Genomic DNA, 20,653 nt, shown 5'->3' with positions numbered 1-20,653 from the left:
TGCTTAACCACCCACAAACAAGAATTTTAATATCTGATCTACAATGAAGAAAAGAGTCACCAAGTAATACAATGAGGAAGGAAGCAAAATTAGGGCTTAGTATCCTGTTGCAAGCACAGATGGAGTACAAGCTTGAATGGGAGAAGAAACTGACCTTCCCTTTTCGAGGGGAACATTCTTGAATTTGTCTTATGCAATTTAGGAAAATCCCCAGGAAACCTAAATATGGAAGGGCAAATGGGGATTTGAACTGCCTTCCTCTGAGTTGAAACTCCAATGTCTTAACATTTGTTTACTTCACTCTGAATAAATGAATTAGTCCTTTGCTAGTAATTTAAAATCTCTCTTAGTTTCCAAAATGTAGTCTGCGGTAAATGATACTACAAAGAAACTGGTTCAGAAAAAGGAAGCAAATAATGATAGATACATTGATACTGCCACATTTAACTGAGACATTCTCAAGACTAGAATTCTGATTTAAATTTGGCACAATGACTAGTTCAATCTTAATCAGTTATATAAAGCTCAATTAAAATCTGTGGCAACAGAAATGTCTTTCAGAAGTTTGTACAGTAACTAAGAGGCACAGATCTATCAAAAAAAAAAAAAATTCTCTTCTTGAACAATCCTACAATAGCATTAATTATTTTATCTGTCTGTAAGTGTATCATGCACCCAAATTGCCCAAAAATAAATTGCTTAATACAGACAGTTTATCACAGCCTTGGTGCTGTGGTAGGTGTTCATGAACTAACAGTTCTTGCACTAAAGATTACATTACACTTCTTCTTTTTTTTTTATCTGCTCACTTGCAGATGATGTGGAAAAAGGTAAACAAGGGGAACAAGTAGTAGGAAAGTGAGAAGGAATAGGATGTAATACAAGCAAAGAGGCTGAATTCAATAATTTTTGCCAGAGAAATGTTGAAGATGCCAATAAAATAATAACTACACAAATAACTTGGTTCTGGTAAACTACAAATAATGCAGAGGAAAAAATAACGATATAGAGTTGTAATATACATGATGCTGTAATATGTTTCATGAAATGCAACTGATAAAAATATTCATTAAAATGCTGTCTCCCTTCTGTTCTGTTAAAAATATGAAGAAACATGAATGTGCGAAAAGTATACCAGAAATGAAGTCAAACAGCACTGTTGTGACTATTACACTTCTCTTTATGAAAAAAATTGCTAACACTTTTGATTCTTGATGTAAGCCTCTATTATTTCCTTTGTACCACCATTATAGGTTTCTCTTATGCAGTATGGTCATGAAACATATTCTGCAAATGAAGAATAAATTAGTTTGTGAAGTACATACACTGTGTAAGTAATTTATGAAACAATAACCTGGTCACGTGAAATGAGAAATGTGCCAGAAATATACACATTAAGACATTAAACTCATGGTCATCATTGTGTGAAATACTATTAGGGTACTGTCTTAGCTTCTGGCTTAAATCGGTAGCAGCACTGTTTTCACCTTGGTCACCTGTGTGCTAGTACTGAGATCACAATTGAAATACCAGAAATATCAGCACTGAAGCTATGAACATGCTGGATGTGAGACATGAATAACAAAAATCCTGCTGCGAGTTTATTCGAGTTCTTTCTCATACCTTAATCTTAAATAATATGGCATGTCACTGATATTTCTTTTCTCTCTCCACATATAAAAAATCTTTCGAATCCAGCTTGACACAGTTACAAAATGGTCATCTACATGTGCTGGACACAGAGTCATATGACTAATTAACAGTACCAACATCATTCACTGAAACTTGGATTTCTGTGTTGAACAGCAGCTGTTTCCATTACCACTGGAATTACAATCACCATCACCAGCAGCATCCAAGTGCAGAGAGAGTGCAGCACGTAAGGAGTTTCTTGCACCTGTACACCCACTTTGTAGAACCTATAACAAAACACCAAAATGCAACCCATGGTGCTACCTCTCTCTTTTTTACATTTTCAGTTTCAGTCCACTCTGCTACAAAAACTTTGTGTATTTCATTAACTGAAAACTAAATCTCTCAGCATGTGCAACAGCCATGTTTGTACTGCAGACACTAATTGTAATTACATTATGAATATGTAAAAAACACCGAAATAAAAAAATCATGGTAAATTCACGTGTATGACAATAGCACATGCAGATACACAGGTGGGCTTGTTTAGTTATAGCCACACTGTAAAAAAATTCTAGCAGCTGACTCTTCGGCTTATCCTGGCACACTTCATGATGAAATAGTTCACGGCTGAAAGATCAGCTGTCAATGTCCAACAGGTACAATATTTTGGCAAGTGACCACACTGCCGTCTTCAGGTGTGCTAATTATCTGACCACTTGGGGCCAGCCCCTTTACTCAGATCTGCTGTTGTATCTCCTGTCCCTGCTGAGAATCTTCTGCACCATTCCTCCCACCAATATACACTGTTGTATCCTACATCCACGCCAATGTACATGTGGTGCTGGCACCACTGCTATTCCTCCACCTGTCCCAGAAATCAATTTATTTTGGAGTATCTCCTTCCTTTTTATAACCACACTAATTTTGGGTTCCAGGCCTTACTAAGGATGTAGCTGCAATTACAATTGACCAGCACTTCTCTTAATCAGATTCCAGTAGATTCTTTAATGACACAATCCCATAAGTTAGATGACTGTCAAAATTTGAGTATGACTGTAGTCCTAGGTCTTTTTTTGACATAACCAAGCAGTGCCTGTGTTTTAACTGGTGGGCAGAAGAGTGTCTTCACTTAATGTTCTCAGAGAACTCACATTATATTTGCAATTAATGCCCAAAAAAAGGAATAAATGCACTGGGCATCTCCTTCCAAGGGTCCTCTTCTGTTTCTGCCTGCCATATAGTGGGTGTAGGACATAGACTCTCTGAATTTGCCACTCCTTGTAGCCGTTCTGCTGAAACACCATTCTCTGATGTTTAAGTTCTTGGTGGAGACTTTCACTGTTAGAGAGGGTGCAAGCCCTACATACCAATGTTTTGAGCATATCATTCCTCTGCAATGGGTGATGGCAGCTGTCCACAAGTACATATAGGTTGCATTCGGAAAGCAGAGCACTCCATCCACTTTGACTTCCATGCTAAAATTGATGTTCTTGTGTATGAAACTGAGATGTACGAGGTATCATTCAACTTGTCTCTTTCATAAGGAGGGTGTGGCCAATGCATTTATTCTTTTTGTAGTGCATACCTGGAAAGATAGGATGTACTATCCTGAAACACCACGTGAAGATGGTCTTATGCCCACCAGCTAAAACACAAACAGCACTTGGTAGTGTCAAAGACAACTTCAAACTATGTAAATCTGGGGTGTATAGCATACCCTGCCAACGTGGCAAGATTTATATAGGTCAGATGGTACTTATTGTTGAAGATTGTTGCTGAGAACACCAACAACACATCAGATTGCAAGACCCTAGAAACAGTCCTGGAACAATGCCTATCGGAATGACTCAGAATGCATTACTAACTTCTGGAACTACACCATTAAAGAATTTTATCATAATTCAATTAAGGTAACCGCTGATCAATCATGATAGCAGCTTTGTCCTTAGTAAGTCCTGAGGACCCGCAGTTAGTCTGATTAAGAAGAAGCAAGAGATACCTCACAATGAACTGACTTCGAGGACAGGCAGAGCAACAGCAGAGGTGCCACGAGCACGGTTTCTAGGTTGTGAATCTAGGACAGAGCAATGTGTCAGCAGGAGAGAGATGACGGGCACAGATGACAGACAGAATGACTAACTGGAGAGAGAAGAGATATAAGGACCACACTGACTGCTTGTTTCTGTTGAAGTCACCCCGTTCAGGATTGTTAGAAAACTTTCTATCCAACCGCATATGTCATTGGATAGACCGTAAGCGTGCACTTTTTGGAGCAAGCGACAGTGCAGAACTGAGTCGACAGTCTTTCGAAAGTCAAGAAATATGGCATAAACCTGGGAGCCGGTATCTAGAGCCTGTTGTATATCATGTACAAAGAGGGCCAGCTGTGTCTCGCATGAATGCTGTTTCCTAAAACCATGCTGGTTTCTGCAGATGAGCTTCTCAGAGTCTAGAAAGGTCATTATGTCTGAACACAAAATATGTTCCATGATTCTACAACAAATTGATGTCAGTGAAATTGGCAAGTAATTTTGTGCATCCCATTTTCTACCCTTTTTATAGATTGCTATGACCTGGGCCTCCTTCCAGTCCTGTGAAACTTTCTGCTGTTCCAATGGTCTCTGATAGATGATGGATAAGAATGGTGCTATATTTGTAGCATAGTCAACATATAATCTTATGGGGATACTGTCAGGGCCAGATGCCTTCCTGGTGTCTAAGGATCTTAAATGTTTTACAATTGCAGATACACTAAACACTATGACATCCATCCTTGCGTTTGCTCGAGAATTGAAAGGGGGAATGGTGCTGCAGTCCTCTGCCGTAAACAAGTTTTTGAAAGCTAGGTTTTGAATTTTGGCCTTCTGTTTATCATCATCAGTTACATTATCCGTACTGTCAACAATAGAAGGTATGGAATTATTTGTAGCGTTCGTAGATTTTACATACAACCAAAATTTTTTGCGGTTATTTTTAGAATCTGCATATAAAATATTGCTTTCAAATTCGTTAAAAGAATCTCTCATTTTCCTTCTGACAGCTGCTTTCATTTTGCATAATTTCTGTTTGTCAGCGGGGCAGTGACTACGTTTAAAATGACTGTGCAAAATTCTCTGCTTTCTCAGCAACTTCCTAATATGTTTGTTGTACCAAGGTGGATCCTCCCCCCCCCCCCCCCCCCCCCCTATACTTTTGCTAGGCACATACTTCTCTAGCACATGATGGACAATACCTTTAAACTCCGACCAAAGATGCTCAATGTCTTTGTTCCCACGGTGGATGCTTGGAGCTGACTACGAAGATATTCATTAATGACACTTAATGCTGTTTCTTTGGTTATTTTGCAACTTCCACTGACATAGAAGCCACAATGACATTATGGTCGCTAATACCTTCTCCTAGATTAACTTCCTCAAAAAGATCGGGTCTGATTGTTGCAAAGATATCTAATGTGTTCCTATCTCGAGTTGGTTTTCTATCCAATTGCTCAAGGTTGTATGTTGAGAGTGCTCCTAGAATAACCTCACACAAATCTTTGCTTCTGCCCCCTGTGATAAACATGTAATTTTCCCAGTCAATGGATGCCAGTTAAAGTCTTCACCTATAACTAACGGATAATTTGGATATTTATTTCCTATGTACTCAAGACTTTCCCTGAAGCGTTCTGCGACATTTGTTGCGGATGCTGGCAGTCTATAAAAACAGCCTAATACAATGGTCAATCCTTGTCTGATTGACAGCTTTATCCAGACTATTTCACAGTCTGACCCAGTATCGATCTCAACTGTGTTTAAACAGCTTTTAACTGCAATGAACACACCACCTCCCATAGCATCAGTCCTATCCTTCCTAAACCTTGTCCAACCAGAGTTTAAAATGTCACTGCTTTTTATGCCTGGTTTCAACCAGCTTTCGGTACCTAATACAACATTGGCATTGCTACTGTTTATTTCGGAGAGTAACTCGGGAATCTTGCTACAGACACTTTGACAATTTACTAACATGAGATTAAGCATATTTAAATCCTTTGAAATGACCTGTTTAGACGAACTAACAATTTTTACAGTTGGCACAACCACATCAGTGACATGAACTGGTAATTTTTCAGGCCCACAGTTTGTTTCCCATGGGGAGGAACCTAATCTAAAAAAAAAAATCATGACTATTAGATTGTTCATCTTCCTCATGCGCTTTAGCACACCCGATACCAACACTAAACATGAACAGCACTCATGCACTCTTGTGGCCATTGTACCTGTCAGAGAATTGGGACTAATCATTTACATACCCACTGATGGTGTGTATGTGTATGAAGTTACATTGACATTTGACCATGTCTACTGAGCGCTTCACTTATTTATCACACAGTGTATATATATGAATATAATAGAAGGAAACATTCCACGTGGGAAAAATATATATAAAAAAAACAAAGATGCTGTGACTTACCAAACAAGAAAGCACTGGTAGATAGACACAATAAAAAACACACAAACACACACACAAATTTCAAGCTTTCGCAACCCAAGGTTGCTTCATCAAGAAAGAGGGAAGGAGAGGGAAAGACGAAAGGATGTGGGTTTTAAGGGAGAGTGTAAAGAGTCATTCCAATCCTGGGAGCGGAAAGACTTACCTTAGGGGGAAAAAATGACAGGTACACACACACACACACACACACACACACACACACACACACACACACACACACACACACACACACACATCCATACATATACAGACACAGGTAAACACATGTAAAGGCAAAGAGGTTGCCAGAAAATGACACACACACATACACACACACACACACACACACACACACACACACATCCATACATATACAGACACAGGTAAACATGTGTAAAGGCAAAGAGGTTGCCAGAAAATGAGAGCACACACATATTTACACAATCACTCACACACATCTCATGCACACATGACTGCCATCTCCAGCCACTGCATCAACTGTCTCTGAGAATCAGATTGAAACAACCCACTGCTCATGCCTCCCTGCCTCTGATCAGCAGCTGCTCAGCTAGGTGGCAACAGTGGTGGCAGCACTGACTGCAAGCTGAGGTGAGTGGTAGAAAGGGGAAAAGCAGTAAGAATGAGGGAGTAGGAAAGCAGCACACATACTCACCTGCACCCAGCCATCAAGAATGCATGACATCTCAGTAAACGAAATATTTCATCTACTGAGACAAAAACGAGATTTTTTTTTTTTTTTTTTTTTTTTCTAAATTTCTCTGACACATTTGAAGTTCCCTGATTTCCAGAACTTGTGGCAACCCTGAATTATTTTCCAACTTTATTCTCACAGTGACGTCCCTATATTTTACTTTTTTAAAATGTCCGTCTGATATTTAGCATGAGGCAGATCAGTTAATGACTGTCTTTGTATTCATCAACATGCCCATAAGGAAAGATACGATAATTGCCATAAAACAGCTAAACTTGCCATGTTTTTAACATGTCCAACTACAATATTGCATAATAAAGGTAATTTTCTGCCACGAGCCTTTGCAGAGCTCAAATTAAAATTTTCAGTTCATATTCTCTTTTTAGCTTTTTAAGTCACATCTGTCATCTTATATGAGAAATAAACATTACAGATGTACTACATACATTTAGTCTGATTTTAGTCGGGTGATCAACTCTCCTGTATTTCCCAGGATCTCCTGCATTATAGCCTCTCTCTCTCTCTCTCTCTCTCTCTCTCTCTCTCTCTCTCTCTCTCTCTCTCTTTTTTTTTTTTAAATAAACCTGCAGACTCGCTTACTGACTGACTGTTTCTCCCATATATTTTGTCAGTGATCACTGTTATAAAGATTAATCCCATGAAGTACTATCGATAGTTCAATTTCCCCGATTGACAGATCTCGAAAAGTTTTAGAATAATAATCGATATTATCGTCTACATACAGTCTTTTTTCTGTTTGTGTTTTTGGAGAAAGAAGTTGTCTGGCTCAATGGAATGTGAGAAGTGGCGAAAGAATGACATCTCTACGCGTTTTGAGGGGTCATGAGAATGGGAATGTCATTTGTTTCTTGTCCAGCATTGGCAAACTTTGGAAGTGCTCTCCTCATACCGATCAGCAGCTGTGAATATGGAGAAAACAGGTACAGAAGAAAGTAGGATTAAAATTTTAAAACACAAAGAAATTGATGTGCTACAGCACAGTAAAATGAGAGGCTTTGTACCAATAGCCGCAGGATCACATGCTCTCACAGAAAGAGCTTTTTCTCTTATGGACAATAAATGGACTAAACAGAGAAACAGCATCAGGGTAGAGCTGACTGAGTCAGAGGTTATGATTGAAATAAATTTTGATTCAAACTGCAAATAATTTTTTAAAATTTGTATAGGTTAATAAAAAATTGCAGAATTCTGCAGCTTCTGTAATTGAGTCCTTGTACAGTAGACATATACATGTGCAAATTTGTTAAATTTTATTGTGGTTATATTTGTATATTATATGCCATAAAATAAATTGGTTTGTTTAGATTATATCAGATTCATTTATTTATTGTGACACACTGTCTTAAACCTCCCTTAAGCATCAAGTATTCACATATTTTAATACACGAACTCTCACTTTGGGTCTATCTGACCCAAACATAAAACACAAAGAACACAATACGTAATTCATCACTCCATAAGATAATTTTTTAAAACATACTTTTTCTTCCCTTCTAAAGGATAAAAATGATTTCAGTGTTATTTTGATCGTCTTTTATTCCCAAGTGCCTGATTTTTGAACTTGAAGTTTAGGTAACCTTCTAAAGACAGAGGCATAATATTTTACACATCACATGGCATAAAATGTTCATTCTTTGTTGTCCTCTTTACAGGACATGCAGATAACTTTGATGTGCTTTTTACATACATGTTTGGAAAAAAATCACATATACTATAGAATGCCTGCTGTCATTTATACTTAGCCACATGTGACTACTCTTGTTAGGCAGTGGTAGCTTGTCTTGTTCTTCACATTCTTGTGTTTTAGATTAGATTAGATTAGATTTACTTTCATTCCAATTGATCTGTAGTGAGGAGGTCCTCCAGGATGTGGAACATCTCAGAAAAACAACAATACATGACAAATATTTCCAACTAAAACAAATAAGCTAATGTACCATTGCACAGGACCCAAGTGGAATGATCGTCATTTTTTAATGAACACTAAGAGTCATTTTACAAATACTAATGCACTGAATTTAAAACAAAAAAAGTTTTTTATTTATTTATAAGGTAATAAACATTTAATACAACTACTGTAATACTTCTACATCTACATCTACATCTACATTGATACTCCGCAAGCCACCCAACGGTGTGTGGCGGAGGGCACTTTACGTGCCACTGTCATTACCTCCCTTTCCTGTTCCAGTCGCGTATGGTTCGCGGGAAGAACGACTGTCTGAAAGCCTCCGTGCGCGCTCTAATCTCTCTAATTTTACATTCGTGATCTCCTCGGGAAGTATAAGTAGGGGGAAGCAATATATTCGATACCTCATCCAGAAACGCACCCTCTCGAAACCTGGCGAGCAAGCTACACCGCGATGCAGAGCGCCTCTCTTGCAGAGTCTGCCACTTGAGTTTATTAAACATCTCCGTAACGCTATCACGGTTACCAAATAACCCAGTGACGAAACGCGCCGCTCTTCTTTGGATCTTCTCTATCTCCTCCGTCAACCCGACCTGGTACGGATCCCACACTGATGAGCAATACTCAAGTATAGGTCGAACGAGTGTTTTGTAAGCCACCTCCTTTGTTGATGGACTACATTTTCTAAGCACTCTCCCAATGAATCTCAACCTGGTACCCGCCTTACCAACAATTAGTTTTATATGATCATTCCACTTCAAATCGTTCCGTACGCTTACTCCCAGATATTTTACAGAAGTAACTGCTACCAGTGTTTGTTCCGCTATCATATAATCATACAATAAAGGATCCTTCTTTCTATGTATTCGCAATACATTACATTTGTCTATGTTAAGGGTCAGTTGCCACTCCCTGCACCAAGTGCCTATCCGCTGCAGATCTTCCTGTATTTCGCTACAATTTTCTAATGCAGCAACTTCTCTGTATACTACAGCATCATCCGCGAAAAGCCGCATGGAACTTCCGACACTATCTACTAAGTCATTTATATATATTGTGAAAAGCAATGGTCCCATAACACTCCCCTGTGGCACGCCAGAGGTTACTTTAACGTCTGTAGACGTCTCTCCATTGATAACAACATGCTGTGTTCTGTTTGCTAAAAACTCTTCAATCCAGCCACACAGCTGGTCTGATATTCCGTAGGCTCTTACTTTGTTTATCAGGCGACAGTGCGGAACTGTATCGAACGCCTTCCGGAAGTCAAGAAAAATAGCATCTACCTGGGAGCCTGTATCTAATATTTTCTGGGTCTCATGAACAAATAAGGCGAGTTGGGTCTCACACGATCGCTGTTTCCGGAATCCATGTTGATTCCTACATAGTAGATTCTGGGTTTCCAGAAATGACATGATACGCGAGCAAAAAACATGTTCTAAAATTCTACAAGAGATCGACGTAAGAGATATAGGTCTATAGTTTTGCGCATCTGCTCGACGACCCTTCTTGAAGACTGGGACTATCTGTGCTCTTTTCCAATCATTTGGAACCCTCCGTTCCTCTAGAGACTTGCGGTACACGGCTGTTAGAAGGGGGGCAAGTTCTTTCGCGTACTCTGTGTAGAATCGAATTGGTATCCCGTCAGGTCCAGTGGACTTTCCTCTATTGAGTGATTCCAGTTGCTTTTCTATTCCTTGGACACTTATTTCGATGTCAGCCATTTTTTCGTTTGTGCGAGGATTTAGAGAAGGAACTGCAGTGCGGTCTTCCTCTGTGAAACAGCTTTGGAAAAAGGTGTTTAGTATTTCAGCTTTACGCGTGTCATCCTCTGTTTCAATGCCATCATCATCCCGTAGTGTCTGGATATGCTGTTTCGAGCCACTTACTGATTTAACGTAAGACCAGAACTTCCTAGGATTTTCTGTCAAGTCGGTACATAGAATTTTACTTTCGAATTCAATGAACGCTTCATGCATAGCCCTCTTTACGCTAACTTTGACATCGTTTAGCTTCTGTTTGTCTGAGAGGTTTTGGCTGCGTTTAAACTTGGAGTGGAGCTCTCTTTGCTTATTTTCAATGAACACATTACTGCACTGAAATTGTGCAGAAGTTATGTTGTACTTATATACAAATCAGTTCGTTTTACTAAGAAATTCATCAATGGAGTAGATGGAGTTGGCCCCCACAAAATCCTTTAGGCTTCTCTTAAACTGAATTTCATTGGTTGTTAAGCTTTTTATGGCTGCTGGCAAGTTATAGAAAACGTGTGTTCCTGAATAATGCACACCTTTTTGTACAAGATTAAGTGACTTTTAAATCCTTGTGAAGATTATTCTTATTTCTAGTATTGATTCCATGAATTGAGCTGTTGGTTTGAAAAAGTGATATATTTTTAATGACAAATTTCACTAAGGAATAAATATATTGGGAAGCAGTAGTTAGTATCCCTAGTTCCCTAAACAGGCTTCTGCAGGATGTTCTTGAGTTCACACCACATATAACTCTTACTGCACGTTTTTGTGCCTGGAAAACTTTAGCTTGGCTTGATGAATTACCCCAAAAAATAATCCCATATGACATTATGGAATGAAAGTAAGCATAGTATGCCAGCTTTTTCATTTTTATATCCCCTATGTCTGACAAAATTCGCATTGCAAACAGAGATTTGTTAAGACGCTTCAGCAGTTCTGTGGTGTGCTCCTCCCAGTTGAATTTATTATCAAGCTGTAATCCCAAGAATTTAACACTGTCCACTTCTTCTATCTTCTTGTCATCGTATGTTAGACATATACTCTTGGGACACCCCTTACAAGTTCTGAACTGCATGTAGTGTGTTTTTTCAAAGTTTAGTGACAAAGAATTGGCTAGGAACCAGTGATTAATGTCCACAAATATTTTATTGGCTGATCTTTCTAAGACTACACTTGATTGGCTATTTATTGCAATGTTTGTATCATCGGCAAACAAAACAAACTTGTCATCTGGTAATGTTACTGATGAAAGATCATTGATATACACAAGAAAAAGTAAGGGCCCCAAAATGGAACCTTGTGGGACCCCCACATGTAATTAGTTCCCAGTTGTATGATGCCTGATAGCTTGATACATGTCTCTTTCCTAATAACACCCTTTGTTTCCTGTCAGAGATATAAGATTTGAACCATTTTGCAGCATTTCCTGTTACACTATAATATTCTAGTTTACTTAAAAGGATATTGTGATTTACACAGTCAAATGCCTTTGACAGATCACAAAATATACCAGTTGCCTGCAATTTTTTGTCTAATGAATTAAGCACATTTTCACTGTAAGTGTAGATAGCCTTCTCAATATCAGAACCTTTTAGAAATCCAAACTGTGACTTTGACAGTATGTTATTTGAGATAAGATGGTTATAAAGACGACTGTACATTACTTTTTTGAAATTTTTTGAGAATGCTGGCAACAGTGAAATTGGACGGAAATTTGATGCTATTTCTTTATCTCCCTTCCTAAACAGTGGCTTAACTTCAGCATATTTCAGCCATTCAGGAAATATTCCACTGATAAACGACTGGTTACACAGATAGCTTAATATGTTACTTAGCTCAGAATCACATTCTTTAATTAACTTTGTTGATATTTCATCATACCCACTAGATGTTTTTGATTTTAAAGATTTTATGATGGACATTATTTCTGTTGGGGTAGTGAGGGTCAAATTCATATTATGGAAATTACTTGAAATGTCTGGTCTAAGGTAATCCATAGTGGCATCTACCGAACCTGACAACCCCATCTTTTCAGTAACAGTTATAAAATGTTTGTTAAAAAGTTCTGCAACACTATACACATCTGTCACCAATGTATCATTTATTCTTAATGCTATTTGTTCCTCTTCATGTCTGGTTCCACCAGCCTCCTCCTTCACTATATCCCATATTGTCTTTATTTTGTTATCTTATATGACTATCTTTTCCTTGTAATATATTTGCTTTGACATCCATATTACAGTCTTTAATATTTTTCAGTATTTCTTATAATGTGCTATAGCATCAACATTGGAAATGTTTCGGAATGACAGATACAGTTTTCTTTTTGTTTTACAAGATACCCCTATTCCTCGAGTAATCCACGGCTTCTTTGTAGACTTTGCTCTAACCTTGGTAAGTTTTGGGGGAAAGTAGTGTTCGAATAAGGTAAGCACTTTGGATTTGATTCTGGTTACACCATGGCTCTGTTTGGTGGAGATCCCAGGTACTTGAAAATCAACATCACTGTGGCTCCAATTAGGCAATGTAGAAGCCGTCACATATATGGTTAGCAATCTGAACACAAGCAGTACATCCAGAATGAATTTTCATTCTGCAGCAGAGTGTGAACTCATTTGAAACTTCCAGGCAGATTAAAATTACATGCTAGACTGGGACTTGAACCTGGGACCTTTGCCTTTTGGTATATTCAAGAGAGAAAGGTCTCCAAACCAGCAATAAACCAGCTGCACATCGGGCATCCATCAGTGTTTTCAGGAGATGCTGGCCGGGAATGGCAAAATGGCTGAAAGTATTCAACCGAGTAGTCAGATACACCAAATGGGAGACATGATGTGCCTGACATGAGTGAACTCTTACATGGATGGCACAGTCCAGCAATGGTATGAGAACAATGTAAAGATGCTCAATAACTGCCACATATTTGAGAGAGAGAGAGAGAGAGAGAGAGAGAGAGAGAGAGAGAGAGAGAGAGAGAGAGAGAGAGAGAATTGTTTGGTGGAAATCAGCAGAGCAGGTCATCTTAATGGAAGAACAACTGAAGAACAGGGCCCAACATCACAGGGAAACAACACAGTCACGCATACGGAATGTTTTGGCCCTATGCCACTTAGTGATTCAAATAAGTCAGAAGATGACAAAATCTCACACCTAAGGAGAAACAGAAGACATGTATCAAGTTCTCCTAGTAAATGTCATCCCAACAACAGCAGAATTCATCCCATGGTACCAACACACTGACAAAATGCAACAGTAAAGAGTCAGACAAAAGAGGTATGACCAGCTTCTGAATATGGTCCCTATGGCAGTTGTGGAAGACTACCATGATCTTGCCTCTCTCATACAACAGTTTTTAGGAGAAGAGATACAGTATTTTATGGTAGCCAGAACTGTTGAACTAAATACGCAAGAGATAGCAACTATGAATGTGGAGTTCACACACTAGGAAAGTCAGAGAATGTTAAAGGAGAAGTGTATCAATCTTGAGCACAAATCTCAAGCTCCAGTAACACACCAGGAAGGATGGGCATGGCCGACTGACTTATGATGCAACCATCAAATGACAACCCAGCTGCCTACCAATGCAGATACAACCAATCCCTCCACCAAGTATAACGTGCCACAGAACAGACATTTGGAGGGGCAGTGGACAACATACTGGTGGTTTCCACTGTGGATGCTATGGACACATTATATGGTACTGTAGAAAAAGAAGAGGAATTCTTGACGACTACTACACTGCCAGACATCAACTATCACAACAGTTCTACTCATGCCAGTCAACTGCACAAATTTGACCTCTGAGATGAAGCCTATCACTGTGCGCTGGTCAAGGCCACTTTCCAACATACTGTAGCTGTTTCTGTCTCTGTAGAGAGGTACCAGCTACTCACCTAGCTGCCCAGTTCAGGAAAACTAAGCGAGGCAATCATCTATGAAGGTGAGACCACAAAAGAAGAAATTCCTCCATGCACAACAGTTGCCAACATGTCAGGAAATCTCACTGACATCACCATCAATGGCCAACCTTTCTGGGCACCAGTCAACCTGAGAGGTTTCCTTTTCTGTAATGTAGAATGTGTATCATTGCCAGAAAAAGAAGACTATGTTCCATGAACTAGAAGTGATTGTGCTGACAGTTGCAGATGGGAAAGACATCCAGCTGACAGGACTATGTATTGGAAGAACAGCTATCAATGAGAGAACACAGCCCTCTGAATTTGTCGTTTTAGGAGAATGTAGTCATAATGTTATTCTCGGATGGGACTTCTTGTAGACACCAGACTATGGCACATCAGAGCTCCAGTTTGACTAAGCTACGCCAATAAGCACACATAACAAAGATTGCTCTGAGCAGTTATTTGCCATTAAAGATGTTGTTATCCTGCTTTCAACAATGAGACAAGTTCCAGTCATCAATCTAGATGATCAATTGAACTATGCTATTATCTAAATGCCAATAGGATCCAGCCTGACCAAGGAACAATGGTGGCGTGTGTTGCCTTTCTGCACTTATCTTTGGATTGTTTGAAATCCAGAGGTAAGAAGAGGCAGACCAAGCAGCCCATGGTAAAACATTGTATCAAAACTGAGGATCATCCATCAATTAGCCAGTGTTCATATAGGGTGTTGCTGGCTGAATGATGGATAATCTGAGAGGAAGCAGAAAAGATGCTGCATGATGACATCACTGGACACTCAGAGAGTCCTATGTCCTCTCCTATAATCTTTGTGAAGGAAGATGGCACATGACATTTTTGTGTTCACTACTGACAATCTGAAAGGAGTCATGAAAACAGCTATCTACCCACTGCTGCGCATTGATGACACCCCAGACTGCTAGAGAATAGCAAAATGTTTCTCAAGTAGGTAACTGCAGACAGGCTATTGGCAAATTGAGGATGACAAAGCTGGCTGGAAAAAGATTGTCTCCATAACTCCTGATGGCCTCTATGAGTTCAATGTTAAACCATCTGACACCATGCTGAAGTGTGTTCAGACTGCATGCCAACATTTGAATCCAAAGAAATGCCATTTTGCTTCTCTTTCATGTTCTTGAAGTCATATAACTGCAGTGTGGTTTTGGCACAAGTTGCACATAATGTTTTGCTCCCAGTATTTTATCCCTATTACCTTCAGAATTTCAAAGAGTGTGAAAATTGTTACAAGCTTTTCCTACATCTACAAATGGTATGAATGCAGGTTTGCATTCCTTCAACCTATATTCTAAGGTTAGTCATAGGGTCAATATTGTTTGAAGTATCCCTACATTTCTCCAGAATCCAAACTGATCTTGCTCAACGTTAGTTTCTACCAGTCTTTCAATTGGTTTGTAAATAATTTGTGTTAATAATTTGCAACCATGTATTATTAAACTCATTGTTCAGTAAATACACATGTGAGACCACCTGCTACTTTCAGTTAGGAGTATTCATTTTTCTTGGGGTGTACTTCACCTTTTCCATACCAAGTGGAATAGTACTGTCATGGTTGCTTCTACCAACGATATTAATAATTCTCAAGAAATGTTAACTACCCCAGTTGCCTTGTTTTGACTTAGGTCTTTCAGTGTTCTGTCAAATTTTTCTCAAGATATCACAACTTCCTTCTCCTCTTTATCTGCTCCCCCTTCCCATACCATAATATAGTCTTAATGATTGTTTCTTTTATACAGCTGTTCTGCATATACCTTACACGTTTCAGCCTTTCCTTCTCTGCGTAGTACTGGTTTGCTGTCTGGGCTCTTGATATTCAAACAGCTTCCTGTTTTCCCCCCTTAGGTTTCTTTCATTTTCCTGTATATAGTTTGTATCTTACCCATAACCATTCATACTTTTATAGTTTTGCATTACCACTCTGCTATTTTACACTTACTATCAATTTCATGTCATGTCTGTGTTCCCTTCTGCATATTTTTAAATTTTCTCCTTCCCTTAATTCATCTACACAACTGTCACTCTATTTCTCCACCATTCGACTCTCAAACAGCGTGCAGGTAAAACAAATACTTAAATATTTCCATGCAAGCTCTAATTTCTCTTATTTTATTAGAATGATCATTTCTCCTTATGTAGGTGGCTACCAAAAGAAAGTTTTTACATTCAGAGGAGAACGTTGAAGATTGAAATCCTGTGAAAGGATCTTGCTGCAAAGAAAAACACATTATTTTTAACGACTTGTACCCTAACTTGCATGTCATATCTGTGACACTCTCACCCCTATTTTGCAATAATACAAAATGAGCTGCCCTTCATTGAACTGTTTCAGTGTCCTTGTCAGTCCTATCTGGTGAGGCTCCAGTACTGAACAGTAGTACTCGAGCAAAGGACAGACAAGTGTAGTGTAGACAGTCTCTTTAGCAGATCTGTTACATCTTCTAAGTGTTCTGCCAATAAAATGCAGTCTTTGGTTTGTCTTTCTCACAGCATTATCTATGTAATTGTTTAAATTTAAGTTATTCATAATTTCTAGGTATTTAGTTGAATTGACAGCCCTTAAATATCTGTGATTTATTGTTTAACAGAAATTCAACGGATTCCTTTTAGCACACCACACTTTTCATTTTTTTGGCACAATCGCCACTTTTCACACCATGCAGATATCATGTCTAAATCAACTTGCAATTGGTTTTGATCTTCCAGTGATTTTACTGGATGATAAATGACATCATGTTGTTGTTGTTGTTGTTGTTGTTGTTGTCTTCAGTCCTGAGACTGGTTTGATGCAGCTCTCCATGCTAGTCTATCCTGTGCAAGCCTCTTCATCTCCCAGTACCTACTGCAGCCTAAGTCCTTCTGAATCTGCTTAGTGTATTCATCTCTTGGTCTCCCTCTACGATTTTTACCCTCCACGCTGCCCTCCAGTACTAAATTGGTGATCCCTTGATGCCTCAGAACATGTCCCACAAACCGATCCCTTCTTCTAGTCAAGTTGTGCCACAAGCTCCTCTTCTCCCCAGTTCTATTCAATACCTCCTCTATGACATTGTCATCGACAAATAATATAAGAAGGCTGCTCAGATTGACTCCTAAATCATTTATCTAGATTAGAAACAGTAGAGGGTCTATAATGCTTCCACGGAGAATGCCAGATATAACTTCTGTTTTAAATTCAAACTATCAAGTGTTATTCGTGGGTTTTGAATTGGGCCTTGTCTTTCATTCCTTTGCTAATTTCACTATTCCATCTGTCAAACTCACCCAGTTGTCTTCTACAGTGTTACCTTTCCCCATTTCAGTTGATCTGAACCTTTCAACACTTTTCCCCCCTTTCTTATCCTGGTCTCAAATTTCTGCCTTTCTGCAATTTTTCCAGCTCATAAACAATAAATTATGCACAGAGTCCGCATCTGCTCTTGGATGTGTTTTGCAGTTTAAAATATGGTTTTAAAATCACTCCCTTATCAGTTTGTAATCTACCTGAAACTGTACAGTACCACCAGGCCTCTTCCACGTATACAACTTTTGTCCATGATTCTTGAACCAAGTATTAGCAAAGATTAAATTAAGCTCTGTGTAAAATTTTACCAGAAGGCTTCCTCTTTCATTTCTTCCTCTCAGTTCACATTCTGCTACTATTTTTCATTCTCTTCTGTTTCCTACTATTAAATTGCAGTTCATCACAAATTTCCATCTCCAGTAATATATTAGATAATTTCCTTTATATTGTCATATATTTCTGCAATCTCTCTGCCATCTACAGAGCATACAGGCACATATATTTATACTATTTGGTGAGTTTTGTTCTTGTGTGTAAATATTGGCTTTAATGTATCTTCACTGCACTGTTTTTAATTGTTCCCCCGTATTCTTAGTTTCTTATCTAGTATTTTCCTACTCTTGTGTTACCCATACTGATTTTGTGTGCATAATCCTGTGTGGATGAGGCCTTGCCTGTAGCTATCGAGCATGCAGGGTGCAGTTGTCCGAAAGTTGAGACTCATGTTGGTACCTATGATGCCTGTTGCCTGGATTCTGAGGCTATCTTCAGTTCTTATGGGTAGCTGGTGGAAATGGAGAAGGCTGTTGGCCTCATGTGTATGGTTCAAGCAGAATTTGCAATTGGAGCATTGTTCCCAGAGTTGATAAGGTCCTCTGGTTTGGAGCCGAGTGGAGGGTCTCACCCAAAGCCTCTGTAAACTCTATGACAGTCTTGGCTGCAGATTTCTGGGCATGGCATTATGGGGTGGAAAGTTGTAGGACTCCCCTTGATAGGTCAGGGATGTCTCACACAAACACCACCATTTACTTTTATGGTGACCCTTTGTGGACATGCAAGTCAAATTTTGTGGCTCCAGCTTATTTAGTTTTACCACTAGGATGCTTTATATACCATAGTGTGAGCAAAATGGCCAATATCGAAAGAATTAAGAACCGTCCTGTGATTGAATATCTTCATTTGAAGGGAATGACGTCCAAGGAAATTGTGGAGGACATGTGGAATACACTTAAGGACAGTACTCCATCTTGTGCAACAGTGGAAAACTGGGTGTCCAACTTCAAACATGGAAGAATGAGTGTGGAAGACGTGCCAAGGAGCGGAAGGCCTGTAACCATTGCCACTGATGAAACAGTGACTGCAATTCATGATACGAGTTTGCAGGATCGTCGAACAATGTTGCAGCACAGTAAAACCACATTTGGAATCTCTCATGGACATGCTCATGACATTGTGGATATTGTGGGAATGCGGAAAGTTTCATCTCAGTGGGTCCCAAAAGACTTGAGTGCAGATCAAAGACGGGAGTGTGTGCAGTGTTGTGAAGAAATCCTATGCCAATTTGAAGTGGATGAAGACGGCTTTCTTGCAAGGTATATGACAATGGACGAAATGTGGGTTCCCCTTTTTGATCCTGAGACCAAACAACATTCACAACAATGGAAACCCACTTCATCCCCTATCCCAAAAAAACTCTGGGTGCAGAAATCAGCCAATAAGGTGATGGTGTCAGTCTTCTGGGATGCAGAAGGGGTAATTATGGCAGATTACTTGCAAAAGGGTGTAACTATCAATGCATCATACTATTACATCCTCCTGTGCTATCTGAGAAAAGAGATAAAGAAAAAAAGGCGTGGAAAGTTGGCGCGCAGAGTTCTTTTGCATCAGGGCAACTCACTGGCGCACAAAGCCCTCACAATACTGGAAACCCTGTGTTACTGCAGGTTTGAACTGTTACATCATCCACCATATTCTCCAGATTTGGCTCTACCAGACTTTTTCCTTTTCCCAAACCTAAAAAGAGACTTCAAAGGATGGTGATTTGACAATGATGATACAGTGATTGATGATGTGGATGCTTGGTTGGACTTGAAATTTTAGACTTTTTACTTGAAATAAATTGGTATTATGAAATTTCTGTCATTCTTTATTTGTTAGGTTAGAAACTTTTCAACCCCCCCCTCTCTTATTTGTAACAAAGTTTCCAAATTTACAGCCTTCTGGGAAATTTCTCAAGCTCAAACTATTCTTGGGACCGACAGCTGGGTGAAACCTAACCTGAAATAGAAAACTCCGAGATATTTAGTGCCTCATGGAACATATATCGAAAAGTTACATGCCATACAAGGGGGAATGTTCACTGCAGTTGACAAAAATATTGTCTCTGTTGAGGCTGGATTTAAGTAAGACAGTGAAGTTATCTGGGTGTGTACAACAGGTCTAGGTGAAATCAGGTTAATTGTTAGATGTTTTTACCAGCCATCCGATTCCACTGTGACAGTTTTGAAGTTATTCAAAGAAAGTCTATGGTCAGTCATGTGGAAATACCCAGATCATGCAATGTTATTTACAGGTGATTTTGACCTAACAAGAATAGACTGAAACATGTGTAGATTCATTGCATGGGGTAGGGACAGAATGCCTTGTGAAGTCCTTTCGAAAATATTTTTCAAGAACTGTCTTGAGCAGCTAGTTTGACAGCACACATGCAATGAAAATATTTTAGAGCTTGTAAATACAAATGGGCCTGACCTTACTGATGGTGTAAGTAAAGAGAGAGGGGTAAACCTTCACGAGGATTTCAAAGAAACGATGATTACTAAAGTTAATAAACCAATCAAGAAGGGTAGGAAAGTATTTCTGCTGGAAAGAGCATATACAATGTTGTAAGAATCTTACTTGGACAATGAATTAGCATCATTTAGTTCCAGTGTGATGGAC

At 39.1% G+C, this 20,653-nt stretch overlaps 1 protein-coding gene across 1 annotated transcript in view; it reads right to left on the bottom strand.

Moving 5' to 3' along the window:
* Nucleotides 1-1,642: 1,642 nt before the first annotated feature.
* Nucleotides 1,643-20,653, bottom strand: part of LOC126418874 (uncharacterized) — a 69,204-nt gene continuing 50,193 nt past the window's right edge. The window contains exon 10 of the mRNA XM_050085874.1: nucleotides 1,643-1,919. Coding sequence (XP_049941831.1) covers nucleotides 1,776-1,919 — 144 coding nt within the window. The 3' untranslated portion in view covers nucleotides 1,643-1,775. The remainder of the gene's footprint in view (nucleotides 1,920-20,653) is intronic.

Source organism: Schistocerca serialis, chromosome 9 (genome assembly GCF_023864345.2).
Source record: "Schistocerca serialis cubense isolate TAMUIC-IGC-003099 chromosome 9, iqSchSeri2.2, whole genome shotgun sequence".
NCBI lineage: Eukaryota > Metazoa > Arthropoda > Insecta > Orthoptera > Acrididae > Schistocerca > Schistocerca serialis.
This window is presented reverse-complemented; position numbering and strand designations above follow the sequence as displayed.